The sequence below is a fragment of the Zeus faber genome (genome assembly GCF_960531495.2).
Source record: "Zeus faber genome assembly, chromosome: 22".
Classification (NCBI taxonomy): domain Eukaryota; kingdom Metazoa; phylum Chordata; class Actinopteri; order Zeiformes; family Zeidae; genus Zeus; species Zeus faber.
The window spans coordinates 7,783,320-7,797,696 of record NC_137209.1 but is presented as its reverse complement, the minus strand read 5'-3'; the positions used below and the strand labels follow the sequence as shown (position 1 = coordinate 7,797,696).

General features: G+C 47.9%; 2 protein-coding genes across 3 annotated transcripts; one reads left to right on the top strand and one right to left on the bottom strand.

The window, feature by feature from the left end:
- The first annotated feature begins 873 nt into the window (after positions 1-873).
- LOC307247603 (transmembrane protein 272-like) lies at positions 874-7,676 on the top strand. Its single transcript, XM_080023780.1, has 5 exons — positions 874-1,038; positions 3,491-3,664; positions 3,788-3,838; positions 4,462-4,668; positions 6,657-7,676. The coding sequence occupies exons 2-5, from the start codon at positions 3,601-3,603 to the stop codon at positions 6,854-6,856; spliced, it is 522 nt and encodes a 173-aa protein (XP_079879906.1). The 5' UTR covers positions 874-1,038; positions 3,491-3,600; the 3' UTR covers positions 6,857-7,676.
- A 745-nt stretch (positions 7,677-8,421) lies between these two features.
- Positions 8,422-13,725, bottom strand: LOC307247307 (procollagen C-endopeptidase enhancer 2-like). Of its 2 annotated transcripts, none has more exons than XM_080023442.1 (9): positions 13,614-13,725; positions 11,667-11,775; positions 11,305-11,563; positions 11,094-11,218; positions 10,334-10,470; positions 9,489-10,153; positions 9,306-9,386; positions 8,918-9,088; positions 8,422-8,793 (listed from the first exon to the last, which is right to left on the bottom strand). In XM_080023442.1, exons 1-9 carry the CDS (start codon positions 13,700-13,702, stop codon positions 8,663-8,665), a joined length of 1,767 nt encoding a protein of 588 aa, XP_079879568.1. In that variant the 5' UTR covers positions 13,703-13,725; the 3' UTR covers positions 8,422-8,662. The 2 variants fall into 2 exon arrangements, with proteins under 2 accessions (XP_079879568.1, XP_079879569.1); XM_080023443.1 differs by lacking the exon at positions 13,614-13,725 and adding an exon at positions 12,535-12,667.
- Positions 13,726-14,377: the final 652 nt, after the last annotated feature.

The window sequence follows — 14,377 nt, the reverse complement described above, 5'->3', positions numbered from 1 at the left end:
ACTATAATCCCAGTGTGTAACTATAATCTCAATGTGTTACTATAATCCCAGTGTGTAACTATAATCTCAATGTGTTACTATAATATCAGTGTGTAACTATAATCTCAATGTGTTACTATAATCCCAGTGTGTTACTATAATCCCAGTGTGTAACTATAATCTCAATGTGTTACTATAATATCAGTGTGTAACTATAATCTTAATGTGTTACTATAATCCCAGTGTGTAACTATAATCTCAATGTGTTACTATAATATCAGTGTGTAACTATAATCTTAATGTGTTACTCTAATCCCAGTGTGTAACTATAATGTCAATGTGTTACTCTAATCCCAGTGTGGACTACTGGAACATAATGGAATTACATTCAGAGGAAAACCAACGTGGGTTTTTTGCATATTGTTAAGTGTTCGTTTTAAGGTCGGTTTCACGCTGAAAAAAATCGTCCTGTTTATTGTTAATTTTCGGGTTAATTTTCCCGTCCATTGTCTATTTTTATGCCTTTTTAATTGTTTACTGTCCATTTCTGGGTTAACTGCATCTTGTCAAACTGTTGTCGTTTGACCGTTGATTTTTCTGCTTCGTTTTACTGTTGTCCTACTTTATTTGACTCCGTCGGAAATGAAAGTGAAAGTGGAGCGGACAACTTGCGATGCGGTCAGCTGACGGCGTCAGCTGGGGACGTCAGCTGACCGCGAATGACTCGGACGAAAATTGCATTTCGTTTTCCGCGTGTGTGTGTGTGTGTGTGTGTGTGTGTGTGTGTGTGTGTGTGTGTGTGTGTGTGTGTGTGTGTGTGTGTGTGTGTGTGTGCGCCTGGGCGTGCGTGCGTGCGTGCGTCGGCGGTCGAGCGCTGCGGGGTGCGGCTATCACTGCGAGGGGAGGAACCTCGTCGGTCACGCACGCACGCACGCACGCACACACACACACACACACACACACACACACACACACACACACACGCAGACAGACAGACACACCCAACGTTTAAGTGTCAGACCCAGACTTCTCAAACAAGACCCGAAGTACTCGCGATAAGTATGACTTTGTTTCTTCGTTCTTCGGCCACACAGCGGGTGGTTCCGAGTGGTTGTTTTCCCTCGTTAAAGGTTGAATTTTGCGTGTGTCGCTCTTGCGTAACTTCGCGGGGGCAAACTGTTCTTCCTGCGGAGCAAACGGACTTTTCCTTCCTCATTTGAACACATTTGCTTATTCATTTGCCAGCGAAAAGCCCTTCCTTTATCAAGTGCCAGGCGCCGCACTTTAATCTCCGCTGTGTGTGTGTGTGTGTGTGTGTGCGTGCGTGTGCGTGTGCGTGTGCGTGTGTGTGAGTGTGTGTGCCCAAATTAGGGCTTTTATGACTACTAATGATGTTTACTAGTTGCCAACTTTTTCCCAACAGTCGTCTTTCACCTGGGAGAGGGGTTCTGGGTACCGATAAAAATTGTATTTTGTACATTAAAGGTGCAGTGTGTAGAATCTACGGAACAGACTTGGCCGAAATGGAATATAACATTCACAAGTATGTTTTAACTAGTGTATAATACGATGAAAATACGCATCGTTGTGTTGGCGATACCTTAGAATGAGCCGTTTTTAGCTCCATGGGGAGCGGGCACGCTTCCACGGAGGCCGCCATGTTGCACCGCCATGTTTCTTCTACAGAAACCCAGAATGGACAAACCAATCACTGGCTCTAGAGCGGGACTTTCGTGTTTTTCGCGAGTTTCACGGCCACCGTCCTTTCCACGAAGGCCGCCAGGTTGCGCCGCCACGGGGAGGGGTATTCAGTCGGTTGACATCTGCGTCCTCACCGCTAGATGCCACTGCATTCTACACACTGCACCTTTAAATTAATTAGGAGTATTCTTAAATACTACATAGCTGAATTGAGATATAAATGTAAGTACATATTTTAACAAATTATTTTACTTATAATTATTATTAATTACTCATAATTATTGTAAATCTAGTGACATTGACAAATATTATGTTGTCCACGACTAGTTGACCGCTGCCAACAGCGGTCAACTAGTCGTTATAGTAGTCGACTAGTTGACTAGTTGGTGAAACCACTCGTCCGAATCAATCATTGATATGAACTGGATATGAAGACATGTAAAACAGAAAAAAAATCTCTCATTTTGAAACCACTTTCATTTTTTTGAGTGAACTCATTTTGGGAGTTTTGTGGCTTAAAAAAAAACAACCCAAAAAAACAAAAAACAAAAACCAAAAAAACCACAGGTAGGATCCACCCCCTAGTGGCCGTCGTATGAACTGCGCCTGATTTTCGACTCAACAGCGAATACGCAGGAGTTTGCTCAGCTGAATAATCACCATGTTCCATGAGTGAGGGTTTTAAACTCCCTTTATATAGCATTTGCAGAGAAGACAAAAGTTTTATGAAAAGAGATTTGCTGATAGTGTATATGGTGACATTCAACCTAACGTTAATGACGTGATTATTTTATATACGTGACTTAGTTACTTCATTTTAAGCCCAGTTCACTCCAGGTCCTGAATTCCTACCGCATCACAGAGCCTCGATCGGGGGTGGGTATTGGGCGTCACAGCTTTTCGCGTGCCGATTCGACTCTCCATAGGAATGAATGGAATTCCGGTTAGTTCTCGTAATTTCTGGTGTTCAGTGTGAAGCGAGCTTTAGACCCTGAAAAGGGCGACACAGCTCTATGTACATTTTGTACCTCCTAACACTTTTAACAAATTATGTTTCCAAAAAAGTCTTTCATTTTAATAGTCATACGTGAATGAACAAAATGCATTTCTTTTTACAAAATTTAAAAATATATAAATGCACATATCTCAATATTTTGTTATAAAAACCCTTATTTGTTATTTACCTACTCATATACTTATTATTATCTCCTGTGGTTGAGAAAATAAATGATCAGAGATGGTTCCGTGCAAACAATGCGGAGGAACAAACGAGTGGCGGTGTGAAGTGATTTTCGCAAGATGCCGTGGAACCAGTATGTCGGGATCGTCTGTACGTATTTAACCTGAGTCACAGCCAGACACAAATAGGAACAGTTGGTTGTCAGTGCTGGACTGTGAGTTACACATTTAAATTGCACTTTGAACCATAAGCACGCAGTCCAAAGCGAGTAAAAGTTCAGGTTTTGGTCCACCAAATTGTGTTTTTCAGACTAACTGATGGCCAAAATAAAGTATTACTGTGCACAAACCTACATTTCAGCAAACATTTCTCTTTTTATATATGAGCCCGGTTTACTATGAACTACGTCAGTTTGTCGAAGACAATTTCTTCTCAAAAACGACAAATAGCTCGCTCTACTTTTATTCTGAAGGTCTGCGCCGCCTCAGAACAGCCCGACCTGAACTTGCTGTTCATCGTCAGATCAGTCCAACCAGACACTGATGAACCCATGATGAACTGTTTCCCGCCACCTTGTCCTGGGGTTGGGGTTAGGCCAACACTAATCCTAAAAATATGTCCCTTTTCTAGTTCTTCTTGGTTAACCCTTGAGGGTTTTCGCACCGACGCCCACTCTTCTGGGGGACCAGTGACCTGCAGAGCGAAACAGCATTTTGTCTCCCTCAGAGTCAGCGCTGACGATGTCGAACAGAACCGTGATGGAACGCATCCGAAATCCTCCCCAACCCCCAATGCCCATATTAGGTGAGCCGTCTTGTCTGACTTTGGCCTCAACAAACAGTATGTCACAATATCAAAAAACAAAACAAAACAAACAAAAAAAAAGAAAGCGATAAGACGGTAATTGTATACTCTGTCTGTCGTCAGCGGTTTCAAAGGTGGGGCTCTGCATCCTGCCCATCGCCGAGATCGTAATAGGTGAGTGACTGTTTTTTATTTGCTGCCTCATTAAATACGGGGTGTGCTGTATCAATTGTTTTTCATGCCATTTCGATGCATATCTCTGAGGCGGGTGTCCATGTCCTGGTGGATTCATTTACTTTGCACTTTTTACTTCTTTTATATTATGGTAACCAGAGGCTATTCAAATACAGACAGACAGACAGAGAGATAGAGTTAACGATAGATAGACAGACAGACAGAGGTTTAATTTGTTTTGCACCGCTATAAGTGTAATTATGGTAATATCTGTCTATCATAAGGGAGTGGCTCTCAGGCCCTGCTGATAGATAGATAGATAGATAGATAGATAGATAGATCATATCAAAAGAATAGGCAATAATAATAAAGAAATATTATAAAATAGTATATAAAATGTCAGTATGCAATAAACCTGCCTATTACCTAATTAATAAAAATAATTACAATAAACTAAAAATAAAATAAAGTTTTTAGTACGAAAGTATAAAATAATTCCAGTGCATTTCCCGTGTTTTTATCTCACTACCGAACGCCCAATTCCAGCAAATTCCCCCCGACAATAATAATACAAATAAATATGGTGGAGAAGGAGGAAATGTCACTCTCTTTGTCGCCTGCAGGAGCGTTGTACCTGAACGACTGTCCCCGCCAGCACTACATCCCCATCTACCTGGTGGTGGTGGGGGTGTTCAGCCTGCTGTTGTCCCTGCTGTCCTGCCTGCCCTGCGCCCGGCAGCAAGAGGACGAATCCCAAAACCTCCTGAGCTGCTGCTGCACCACCTGGAACTCCCTCACCTCGCTCTTCATCTTCTGCTGGTTCATCGCTGGTGAGTTTGTCACTGTTTGGGGTTTCGCTCCAGAGAAAGGCCCGGAAAGGCAAAGACTTCCTCACTCACTGACCTTTATTTTGACCAAAGAAAATAATATGGAAAAAATCAATTCCTGTTTGCCATTTTTAATGACATTGTATTTTCGAATATTGGAAAATATTGTAAAAAATATTGAAGAATATCAAATGGGTCGCAATTTAATATTTGTAATTTATTTTTTATATTTTTTTATATTTTGGACATTCCTCATTCAACTTAATTTTGACGAAAAAATATGGAAAATATAATACAATTTTAACATTTAAAATATTTTAAAAGGTTGCAAGTATTTAAAATTATTCTTAAGTATTAAAAATGATAACAGATGAGGGCCTTTCTTATAGCAGCAAACAGAAATCACCTAACCCTGTAAAATAAATCTGTGAAATAATGCGGCAAGTTACTGTTTTATCGAGGCAGCATCTAAATATCATATAGGCCTCATTGGAACATCAGGAAATCAGGTCACGCTTCGCCTATCTCTTCCAGTGCCAAAAGTCATGCTCAGTACATACACCACACAATAGGCGTAGGGCTTGCAGGGTGGGTGCGAACAATGCGGCTGGGGGTCCGGCGGGCAGCTGCCATCCTGCCTGTCACACTCCTATCCCAGCGTGCTTCTCGCTGGGATATATCAGTTTAGCATATTATCATCCGGGTGCCCCACGCTGAGCACACTCTGGTGCTTGGATGGGTGCTCGGCGCTCACGGCCGGGCGGGGCGCCTGGTCGGCTGTGGTGAGGCTGGCAGTGCCGCCGGCCCGCCTTCAGGGGGGAGCAGTTTGGGCGGTGTCCGTCTGTCGGCGCGGGGCCTGGATCCGGGCCTGTGGTCCGTGCCTGGTGCCCGCGGCCCGGGTTCTGTGCCTGCTGCTGCGTCTTGTGCCTGCACTTGGGGGTGCGTTGTATGTGTGCGCCCATGGGGTGCGGGGTCTCCTCGGGCTACCTGGGACTGGGTTATGCTCCTCGGGGCCCGGTGTGCGGGTTACTGCGCCGGCCTCCGGCTTCCCTAGGGGCCCGGGGGTCTTCTGTGGCTGCAGGGCCAAGTGCTCAGGGATTTCCTGCAGCTGTGGGGTGTCTACACAGCTAGGGAGCTCGGAGGGGGGGCGTCTGGGCCTTTCCGCTGCTTGGAGGTGCCATGTCATAATACCGACCTTACTGTATATACCAGAACCAATTGGGATAAGTCCTGTACACTCACTGGTGGACACCTTACACACACACACACACACACACACACACACACACACACACACACACACACACACACACACACACACACACACACACACACACACACACACACACACACACACACACACCTGCTTCAAGTGCACCCCATAACGTGCCACGTGACCGGTTGTGGTTCCAGTTTTCCTGCACCTGATTAACCTGTTATCATCCAATGTTTGTTTTTAGTGTCAATGTTGTTTGGTTCTGTGTTTATTTGTCTCACCCGTGTTGAATATCTCCCTCCTGGAGTAGTGATCAGTTGTTTATAGACCCAAACATGATAAATGGTTCTCCAAAGAGGTGGGTTGGTGGTGGTTCTCTATAACCAAAAACTGTGCTCTTGTCCTTCTACAGGGCATCCACAGGACAGAGTTATTGCAGCAGTTCTTGATGATTTAAGACTGAATAAAGAGTTGCAGTGCAGGTTGAGAACTTGAACTCCACTTGCAGACTAACTCTGTCCTGAATGCAAATGGCATACAAGTACTCTGTGTTGTATTCCCAGCATGCTGACAGCACAGGTTAAAAAAAAAAAAAAAAAAGGAACATCAGGAAAGTAACCACTCAAAATGGGACCCGCGACCCCCTTTTAGACTGGGACCCACAGGTTTAGAACCACTGGTCTGATGACCTTGTTGGGGTTATTAACTTATTTGAGGAAAAAACAGCATAACTTTATACGCCTCATCGTGCCGCTTTGGCTTCCTCTGTTGCCAGGCAACGTGTGGATCTACTCCATCTACGAACCCAACTACGACCCGACAGCCGTGGACTACTGCAACAAGACCCTGTACCTGTTTGCCTTCTGGTCCACCACCCTGGTCTACATCCTGCTGGGGCTCTCCCTGCTGTGCGGCTGCTGCTCCCTCGTCTGCTGCTTCATGTGTGGCAGGGCGGACCCCGACGACGACGTCTAGAGACATAGACCCTGCCTATTGGAAGGTTTCTTTTTCCCCATGGCACAAGTACCATGCTGTTCCTATTCCTTTCTTTACAGAATAGACAGGTTTAAGTCCTATAATAATAATAATGATAATAATAATAATACTAATACTACTACTACTACTAATAATAATAATAATATTATTATTATTATTATTAGTAGTAGTAGTAGTAGTAGTAGTATTAGTATTTTAAGAATTATAGCAATAACAGTACATCACAGGGTGTTTTGTATTGAAACTTCTTCTTCGTGATATATTAAAGCATTCATTCATCTTTATATATTTGCAATAAACGTTCAACCTTTGCAATTGCTCTGCCGTTCAAGGAAATTTGCAGTAAATGATTCAAGTTGTCTTGCCATATTGTATGAATAGGTGTTTTTGCACCGAACAGTTCTGGGGACTCCCTGAAGGGGAACTAGAAACTGGGGAGGTCCCCCGAGAACCAAATACCTTCAAGCGCTTTTTTTCTGGTTGTATTCCCACTGCACTGGAACTCTGAAGTGATGTCAGCCAACGGGGTTTCAGCGTGAGTTCCGTGTTGAATTGACCCCGTATCTTTCACTTATTTCACCTGATCAGTCCACCAAAATCTGTTTCTGGACAAATTTGAGGCGAGGAATGAGCAATCTGGTTTCTGAATCTTCACTTACATTTGATCTGTGAGGTGTCTTTTCAAAGTTTGTTCCGACTTTCGGAAGGCACAGGCACGCATCGGGAACACCGCATGCATATATTTGTTTAATTCAATTAACGTCGGAAAATAATATAAGTGAAATAAATATATCTACAAGAAAAAAAATCGTATTTTTTATTGTCTTTTTCTTATAACCGCTGAGGCTGGTCCGCACCCAGAGCGATGCGACTCAACCGGGGCGGACTGTCCTCGGTGCACCGGGGACGAGGGACCGTGGACTTAGGTCACCGAAGGTTCCTCTCGTGCCGGTTAGTCGCTGCCCTGGAGTAGGAGCTAAAAAAGAAGGTTCCTCTGTCCTGAAGAGCGGACACATGAAAAAGGGACGGTTCCTCCAAAAGTTCTTAAAACCAGGTTCCTGTGGTGCAAAAACAGCTTATGATTGCATTGGCACCCGTTTTAGGCGTGGGGGTGGGGGGGGTGACTGAGAGAGTGTCCTCGTTAAGCACGGTTACATGCACACTGTTATTATTGGTTTTGTTTGGAGGAAAGGGGAGCGGGGACGCACAGCGGTCAGCGGAGTGGAGATCGGCGGTGCCGCCAACCTTTTTTTTTTTTTTTTATAGAAACGTTAAAAATATGAGATAATTACGGGAATATAAAAAACCCGGAGGACAGTGGGAAAGAAGGGTAAAATATGGGTGAATCCCGGGAAAACGGCAAGGCTGACAGCTAGGGTTTTGACGTGTACGCTACAGAGTTTCTAGACATAAAAAGCACAAATTTGTGATTCCGCTTTCATGATTCCCGCATTCTTTTTGATGCTACTTTTCTTTTGCACCAACTATGCCATGACAAATTCCTCGCACGTGGCAGTAAACTTGGCCCAATGAACATATTGCGATTCTGTTTCCGATTCTGATCCTTTAATCGTAGAAATATAATTTACATACAAAATACAAAATATTTTCCAATATCAATTAATGGCCGTCTCGAGGTGGCGTCCCTCCAGACATAGTGAAGAATCACTTTTTTTGTTACTTTTAACAAGTAACAATAACATTTTGTTCCCTCTGTTCGTTCAGAGTTCTACTGGGGAGGTGCGGGGTCTGGTCTTCCCTGATTGGTGGATTCCGGCGCTGATGTCAGCAGGATTGACGGGCGTAGTTGGCCAGTGCTTTGGCGTGGATGGGCTTGTAGAGGAGACTGAAGCTGGACGGGCTGAGCAGACCGTTGCCCAGGGCGTCAACCTTCCCCATCAGCACGTAGTCCGACCCTACCGCAGACGGACGGTTCAAACTTTTAGAATTCAATCCGAATCTCGATCGAATTCTTCAACGGGAATAAATAAAGTACAGTACGTTACAGAGCTTATACACACGCTTTTTGTATAGCCCTACCTTTCTGTAGCCCCGGGCACTTCTTGCAGGTGGCGGTCATTTTGACCGATGTGGTCGGTCCTGATTTGGTCATTTTTAGCCGTCCTGTCTTGAAAGCCTTGATAAGGGACATCTCCACCAAGACGCTGCCCCTCGCGCCGGGCGTCAATGACATGACCTTGCCCGTTATCACTGGAAGGGGAACAGGGAGAGATAACGTTAGATATTTTCAATGAAAATACTTTTTTTGGGGGATATTTTGAACTCAATTGGGCTCAAAATATCAAAGTGAGATGTTGCTGTTGACCATCACATGGGCTTCAATGATACAGGAACATCTGAGCTGGCCCCGTCCCTTCTTCTACCATCTCGCGACCATAAGAAATGAAATTTCGACGGTCCCACCTACCAAAGTCGTTGGGGCAGAAGTTGGATTGGAGGGTTCCGCTCCTCTTACAGACTCGTGTACACAGCGGGTTCAGTGGTAAAGCTGAACAGAAAGAAACACATTGCAAACCCAAACCCAAATGAACATAGATAAATATGGACGAAAAATGACCCTCGACACCTCATCAAACTAATTTCCACTCACGTTTCTTGGCCACCACAGGTTTCTTGGTGACCGTCTTGGGTTGTCCTGGCTTGGCCGTCACTTTAGGCTTTGTCTTAGTGCTTGGCTTTAGGGCGCTCTTAGGGGTTGGCCTGGCGGGCTTGGTGCTCAGCTTGGTGGTGGGCTTAGTCTTGGCCTTGGCTGCCGGCTTTGCTGTGGGTTTGGCCTTCGTGCCGGGTTTAAACTTAGGTTTGGTCGTGGGTTTAGGCTTGGGTTTGCGCACAGGGGGCTTGGCTGTGGGCTTGCTCACCGATGGCTTCGCTGTGGGCTTCCTCACGGAGGGCTTTGCTGCTGGTTTAGCTGGTTTAGGCTTGAGAGTGGGCCTAACTGCGGGACGTCTTGTAGGGGTCCGCGGCGGGGGCCTCACCGGCAGTCTGATCGCGGGTCTAGTGGTTGTTTTTGGGGCGGGCTTGAGTCGCGCACTTGGCTTAGGCTTGCGTGTCGGCTTGGGGGCCTTGGCGGGTTTCACGACTGGTCCTCTGGTTTCCACCGAGCCTGACCGTGGGCCGTGGATAAAGTCTCCCCCGGCTGTGGGTGTTCGGGACCCCCGGGGCACGCCGGAGTAGAAGGCCATGAAGCCAGCGGAGGTCACGCTGAGGTCGGAGACGAACTGGACCAGGAGCTCGTGCCCACTGGTCACTATAGTTCTGTTGTTGAGGAAGAGACGAAAAGAGACGAGAAAAGGCATGAAAGCAGAGTAGAACAACAGAAGTGGAGAAATTAAAGAAAGTAAACCAAAATAAAAGAGAGCAAATGAAGTAAAGGTTTCTCGGGTGTGTGGAGGACTGACAACTCCTGGAGACACGCTGTTTGAACAGTCGTCTCACCCCGGTACTCTGTCGCCGCAGTACTTCCCGATCCGCCGCGATTCGACGCGCTCTCCTCCGTTAAAGAACGCCACGTAGTCGTAGCGACAGTAGGTGTCAGCTTCCAGGTCCAGCTTCTGGAACTTCACCTCGATGACCTGGGAGCGAGACGGGATTAACAACACACACGCGCGAAACAAGGTCCAGACACATCCGCACAAACACAGGCCGCATGGACTTCATGCTGGGTCGTTAAGAATGAAGTTTTCTTTTCAGTCCGGCTCATTTGAATGTGCGACTCGAGGTGTTATGAATCCAGTGCAGTGCAATCACTGGAAGGGCGGGACGTTCCGATTCGGGGATAAACACAGAAGGGCATTTAGGCTCTCTCTCGCCCTCTCTTCCTTCCCCTCTCGTCTACGGTTCAATCTGTTGGTGCACGCCAACGCGCCTTAGCGCCTGAATGGAGTCTTTCATTCGCCACAAGGCCACAGTTAGGTGGCGACCGCTCACTCATGTACAGATACACAAACACACACACATGCATACTGTACTGGGGGTTTAAACACACCCTAGCGGAGGGCCCCTCGAGTGCCCTGTTATTCCTCTCTCTCCTCCAACATCAGCACACCTGATTTCACTATTTAAAGTCCGGAGGATGAAGCCTGTCTACGTCGAGGCGATGGTGAGACGCGCGCTAATTCCACGAGTGAATCGGACGATGTGAGTGTAATACATCTACGTGTCGCAAGGGACGCGAGGCGCGTGGTGATTGGCTGACATTGCCGGGCTCCACGGAGATGTGCCAGGAGCAGCTGATGCCCGCCGGGTAATTGGAGATGGGCCAGTTTGGCGTCTTGACGGAGCCCTGCGACTTGGTCAGCCTCCCGCCGCAGAACTGGTTTTCTGGAGGTGGAAGCAGAGGGAAGGAGGTCAATCGTCGAGCTCCGCGAGCTCTCATCTCGGCCGTTTGTCAACGAGACGGAGCACACCTTCCACGTGCGGCTTTCCTCCGCTGAAGTACACCAGGAAGCCCCTCCCCGCCGTGCTGCCGTCCGACGTCATCTCCAGCATCATGGTGTTGGAGGTGGAGATGACCGCGCCGGGCCGGAAGGTCCCGCAGAAGCGGCCCAGCTTCTGCACCAGCTGCGAGTGGCCGTTGTAGATGTCCAGGTAGTCGTAGCGACACGTGGGGTCCGCCTCCATGTCGATGAGGCGGAAGGCCAGCATGACCACTTGATCCACCGGAACCTGAGAGGGGCGGGGCGCGGAAAAAAAACCAAACCGCAATGTAATTCATTACATGGTAGAGTCGTCCCGTCGGGGTTCCCGGTGGTTTCCTGCCGTTACTCACCGTGATGTACCAGGTGCACTTGCTGTTGGGCTTGTAGTGATTGGGGAAGCCCTCGCTCGCGATAAAGCCCGAATCAGTGACAACATGGCCTCCACAGCGGAAGAGAGGCCTGCGGGAGGAGGAGGCGAAGGAAGAAGGGAAGCGAGAGGGAGAGATGAAGTTCGGAAGGGTGTTCACACGCAAACACCACACACTGCTGTTCACTGTTCCATTTTAGAAGTTCTAATTCATGAAAAAAACGACTTACGACGAAGGCTACAGGATCCGATGGCGTAAAGCCCTTGCGCACTCATAAACACCCGCACACACACGCACACACGCGCACGCACACTTTAATGTACACACTGGAAACCACAGCAGCACAGTCTGTCTCTGTTCTCTGGCTCCGGGACCAACCAATGAACTCTCCTGGTTTGTGTTCTCTAAAAAGGTTGGCCAAACCGACAGCCAGCAATGTCGAATGCATTATATAACATTATACAACTAGCACACACACACACACACACACACACACACACACACACACACACACACACACACACACAGTGCCACCAGAAACATCCTTCGCGTTGGCAAACGAAACAGCCAGATTCAAACTATTGTCAAACACACACAAAACTGCCTGCAATTATCATGCATGTGCACACACACACACACACACACATTCAGTAGACACACACACACACACACACACACACACACACACACACGGGCACCCACACACCCCCACACACATACACACACACACACACACACACACGCACACGCACACGCACACTCAGATCAAAGCAGGGCTACACTCGCCTCCAATTTAACTGCGCACGTCCCCAGACTCATTAATTTGGGCACAAACGTCTCATGAAAGAACCTTAAAGGCAGTTCATGGTTTTCAAACCCGCAGCTCCGCCGTCCTGTCGATACGCTGTGTTTTCGGCTTCAGGCTCCTCGCTGGCTCAGACCTCCTGCCTCCGTTGCCCCGGAGAGCAGACCAGCGGCTCGGGTTCTGGTCTATCTTCGACGCTGCGGGCAGCTGTCCACGCCAGAGGCATTCACACAGGGGCGGGGGTACGGGGGGTAAGAGTGGGTCACAGCCGCTCGTTGGCAGGATTCGGGGATCTTGTGGTATTTTTTCAAGCTAAAATAGCCCGTCGTCATAATTTGAGGACTGTGTAGACGTCCTGCCGTAATGACCGTTCCTCCTCTCCGCCCCCCCCCCCCCCCGCCGAGCGACGTCTCTGTTCCCCGTGCCTTTCTGTCACGTCATCCCAGGCCCGCACCGTGACTCGGGTCAAAAAAAAAAAACCCCAAAAAAAAACAAAGACGAACCTGCCAGCCTGCTTATTACGGCATCCGTGAGGTCTGTGATGTTCTCCAAAGCCGCCCGAGCGGTCGCACATGAAGCCTCCGCCAGCCCCGGCTGAGAGCGAGCTCCCTCAAACGTGGGGCAAAGCCTCTTTTCTGGAACGGAAGAAAGACCCAGACCCTAACCGGTGCGAGCGGGGCGTCCCTAAAAAAAAAAAAAGGCTCCGCGTATCGAATCCGGCCGAAGCCAAGGTCTGTAAGGGGGGGCTGCAAGATAACCACGACGATGGCGTCATCGCTCGGTGTGTGTCTGGCCGTTGGTCTGTGGGGCCACATCTTCACCAGTGGCTTCATGCTTCTACCAGCGCATTGCACGCGCACACACACACACACACACACACACACACGCACACGCACACATTTGCTACACACACTTAGAAAAATAATGAATACGTGGGTTGAGCAGAGAATGCACTACGTAGGCATGTGCTGCAGTCTGAAACCTCAGCCAATGGTAAAGACGGAACACCCAAATCCACAAGACATAAACACCTCCATTATGTGACACACTCGATCCTTCTCTCTCTCACGCGCGCGCGCACACACACACACACACACACACACACACACACACACAGTTCCCACCTGGTGGAATTGCCACTCTGAGCCCTGGTCCATTCCAGCCTCCAAGTGACGAGGACGACCAAACCCCACCAACACAGTCTGCCGTCCATCCTGTCCTGCCGCCCTGCGATGTTAGGACGGGGGGGAAGTAAAGAGAGAGGAAGGAGGGAAAGGGAAGGGAAGGAGAGAGAGAGAGAGAGAGAGAGAGAGAGAGAGAGAGAGAGAGGGGAAAAGAGGAGGTGTAGCGGGGAGGGCAGGCCGGAGGCGTGGAGAGAAGGGGGCGTGTGGAGAGAGGAGAAGAAGGGAAGAGGTGGGTGATGGAGAGGGGAGGGGTGTGGCGTGGCGTGGTCAAAGGGGGGGATGGATGGAGGCGTGGGGTGGGAAGGAAAGAAAGATTAGAAGGAATGAAAGAGGCAGCTGAGTAAAATATCGGGAGCAGTGGAAAACAGAATCCGGTGTCAGAATCCGAAAACAGAAACATATACAATGCACAGAATCCAGTGGCTGTGTGTGTGTGTGTGTGTGTGTTCAACAGCTGGTGAAATGGAATACATAAGTATATGAGTGTGTTCCTGTGTGTGTGTGTGACCTGATGGACAGAGTGCCCGTGTTGAACTTAACATGGCCACTTCAATGCACCGCCACCCAAAGGCCTGGCTTACTTTTTAAAACCGGTCCTCACAAGTAGTAAAACAAACACACACCTGCCTGCAACCATCATGCAGCAGTGCATGCAGGAGTCCACATGATGGAGGACTTAACATGGATTATACAAACAGACACTC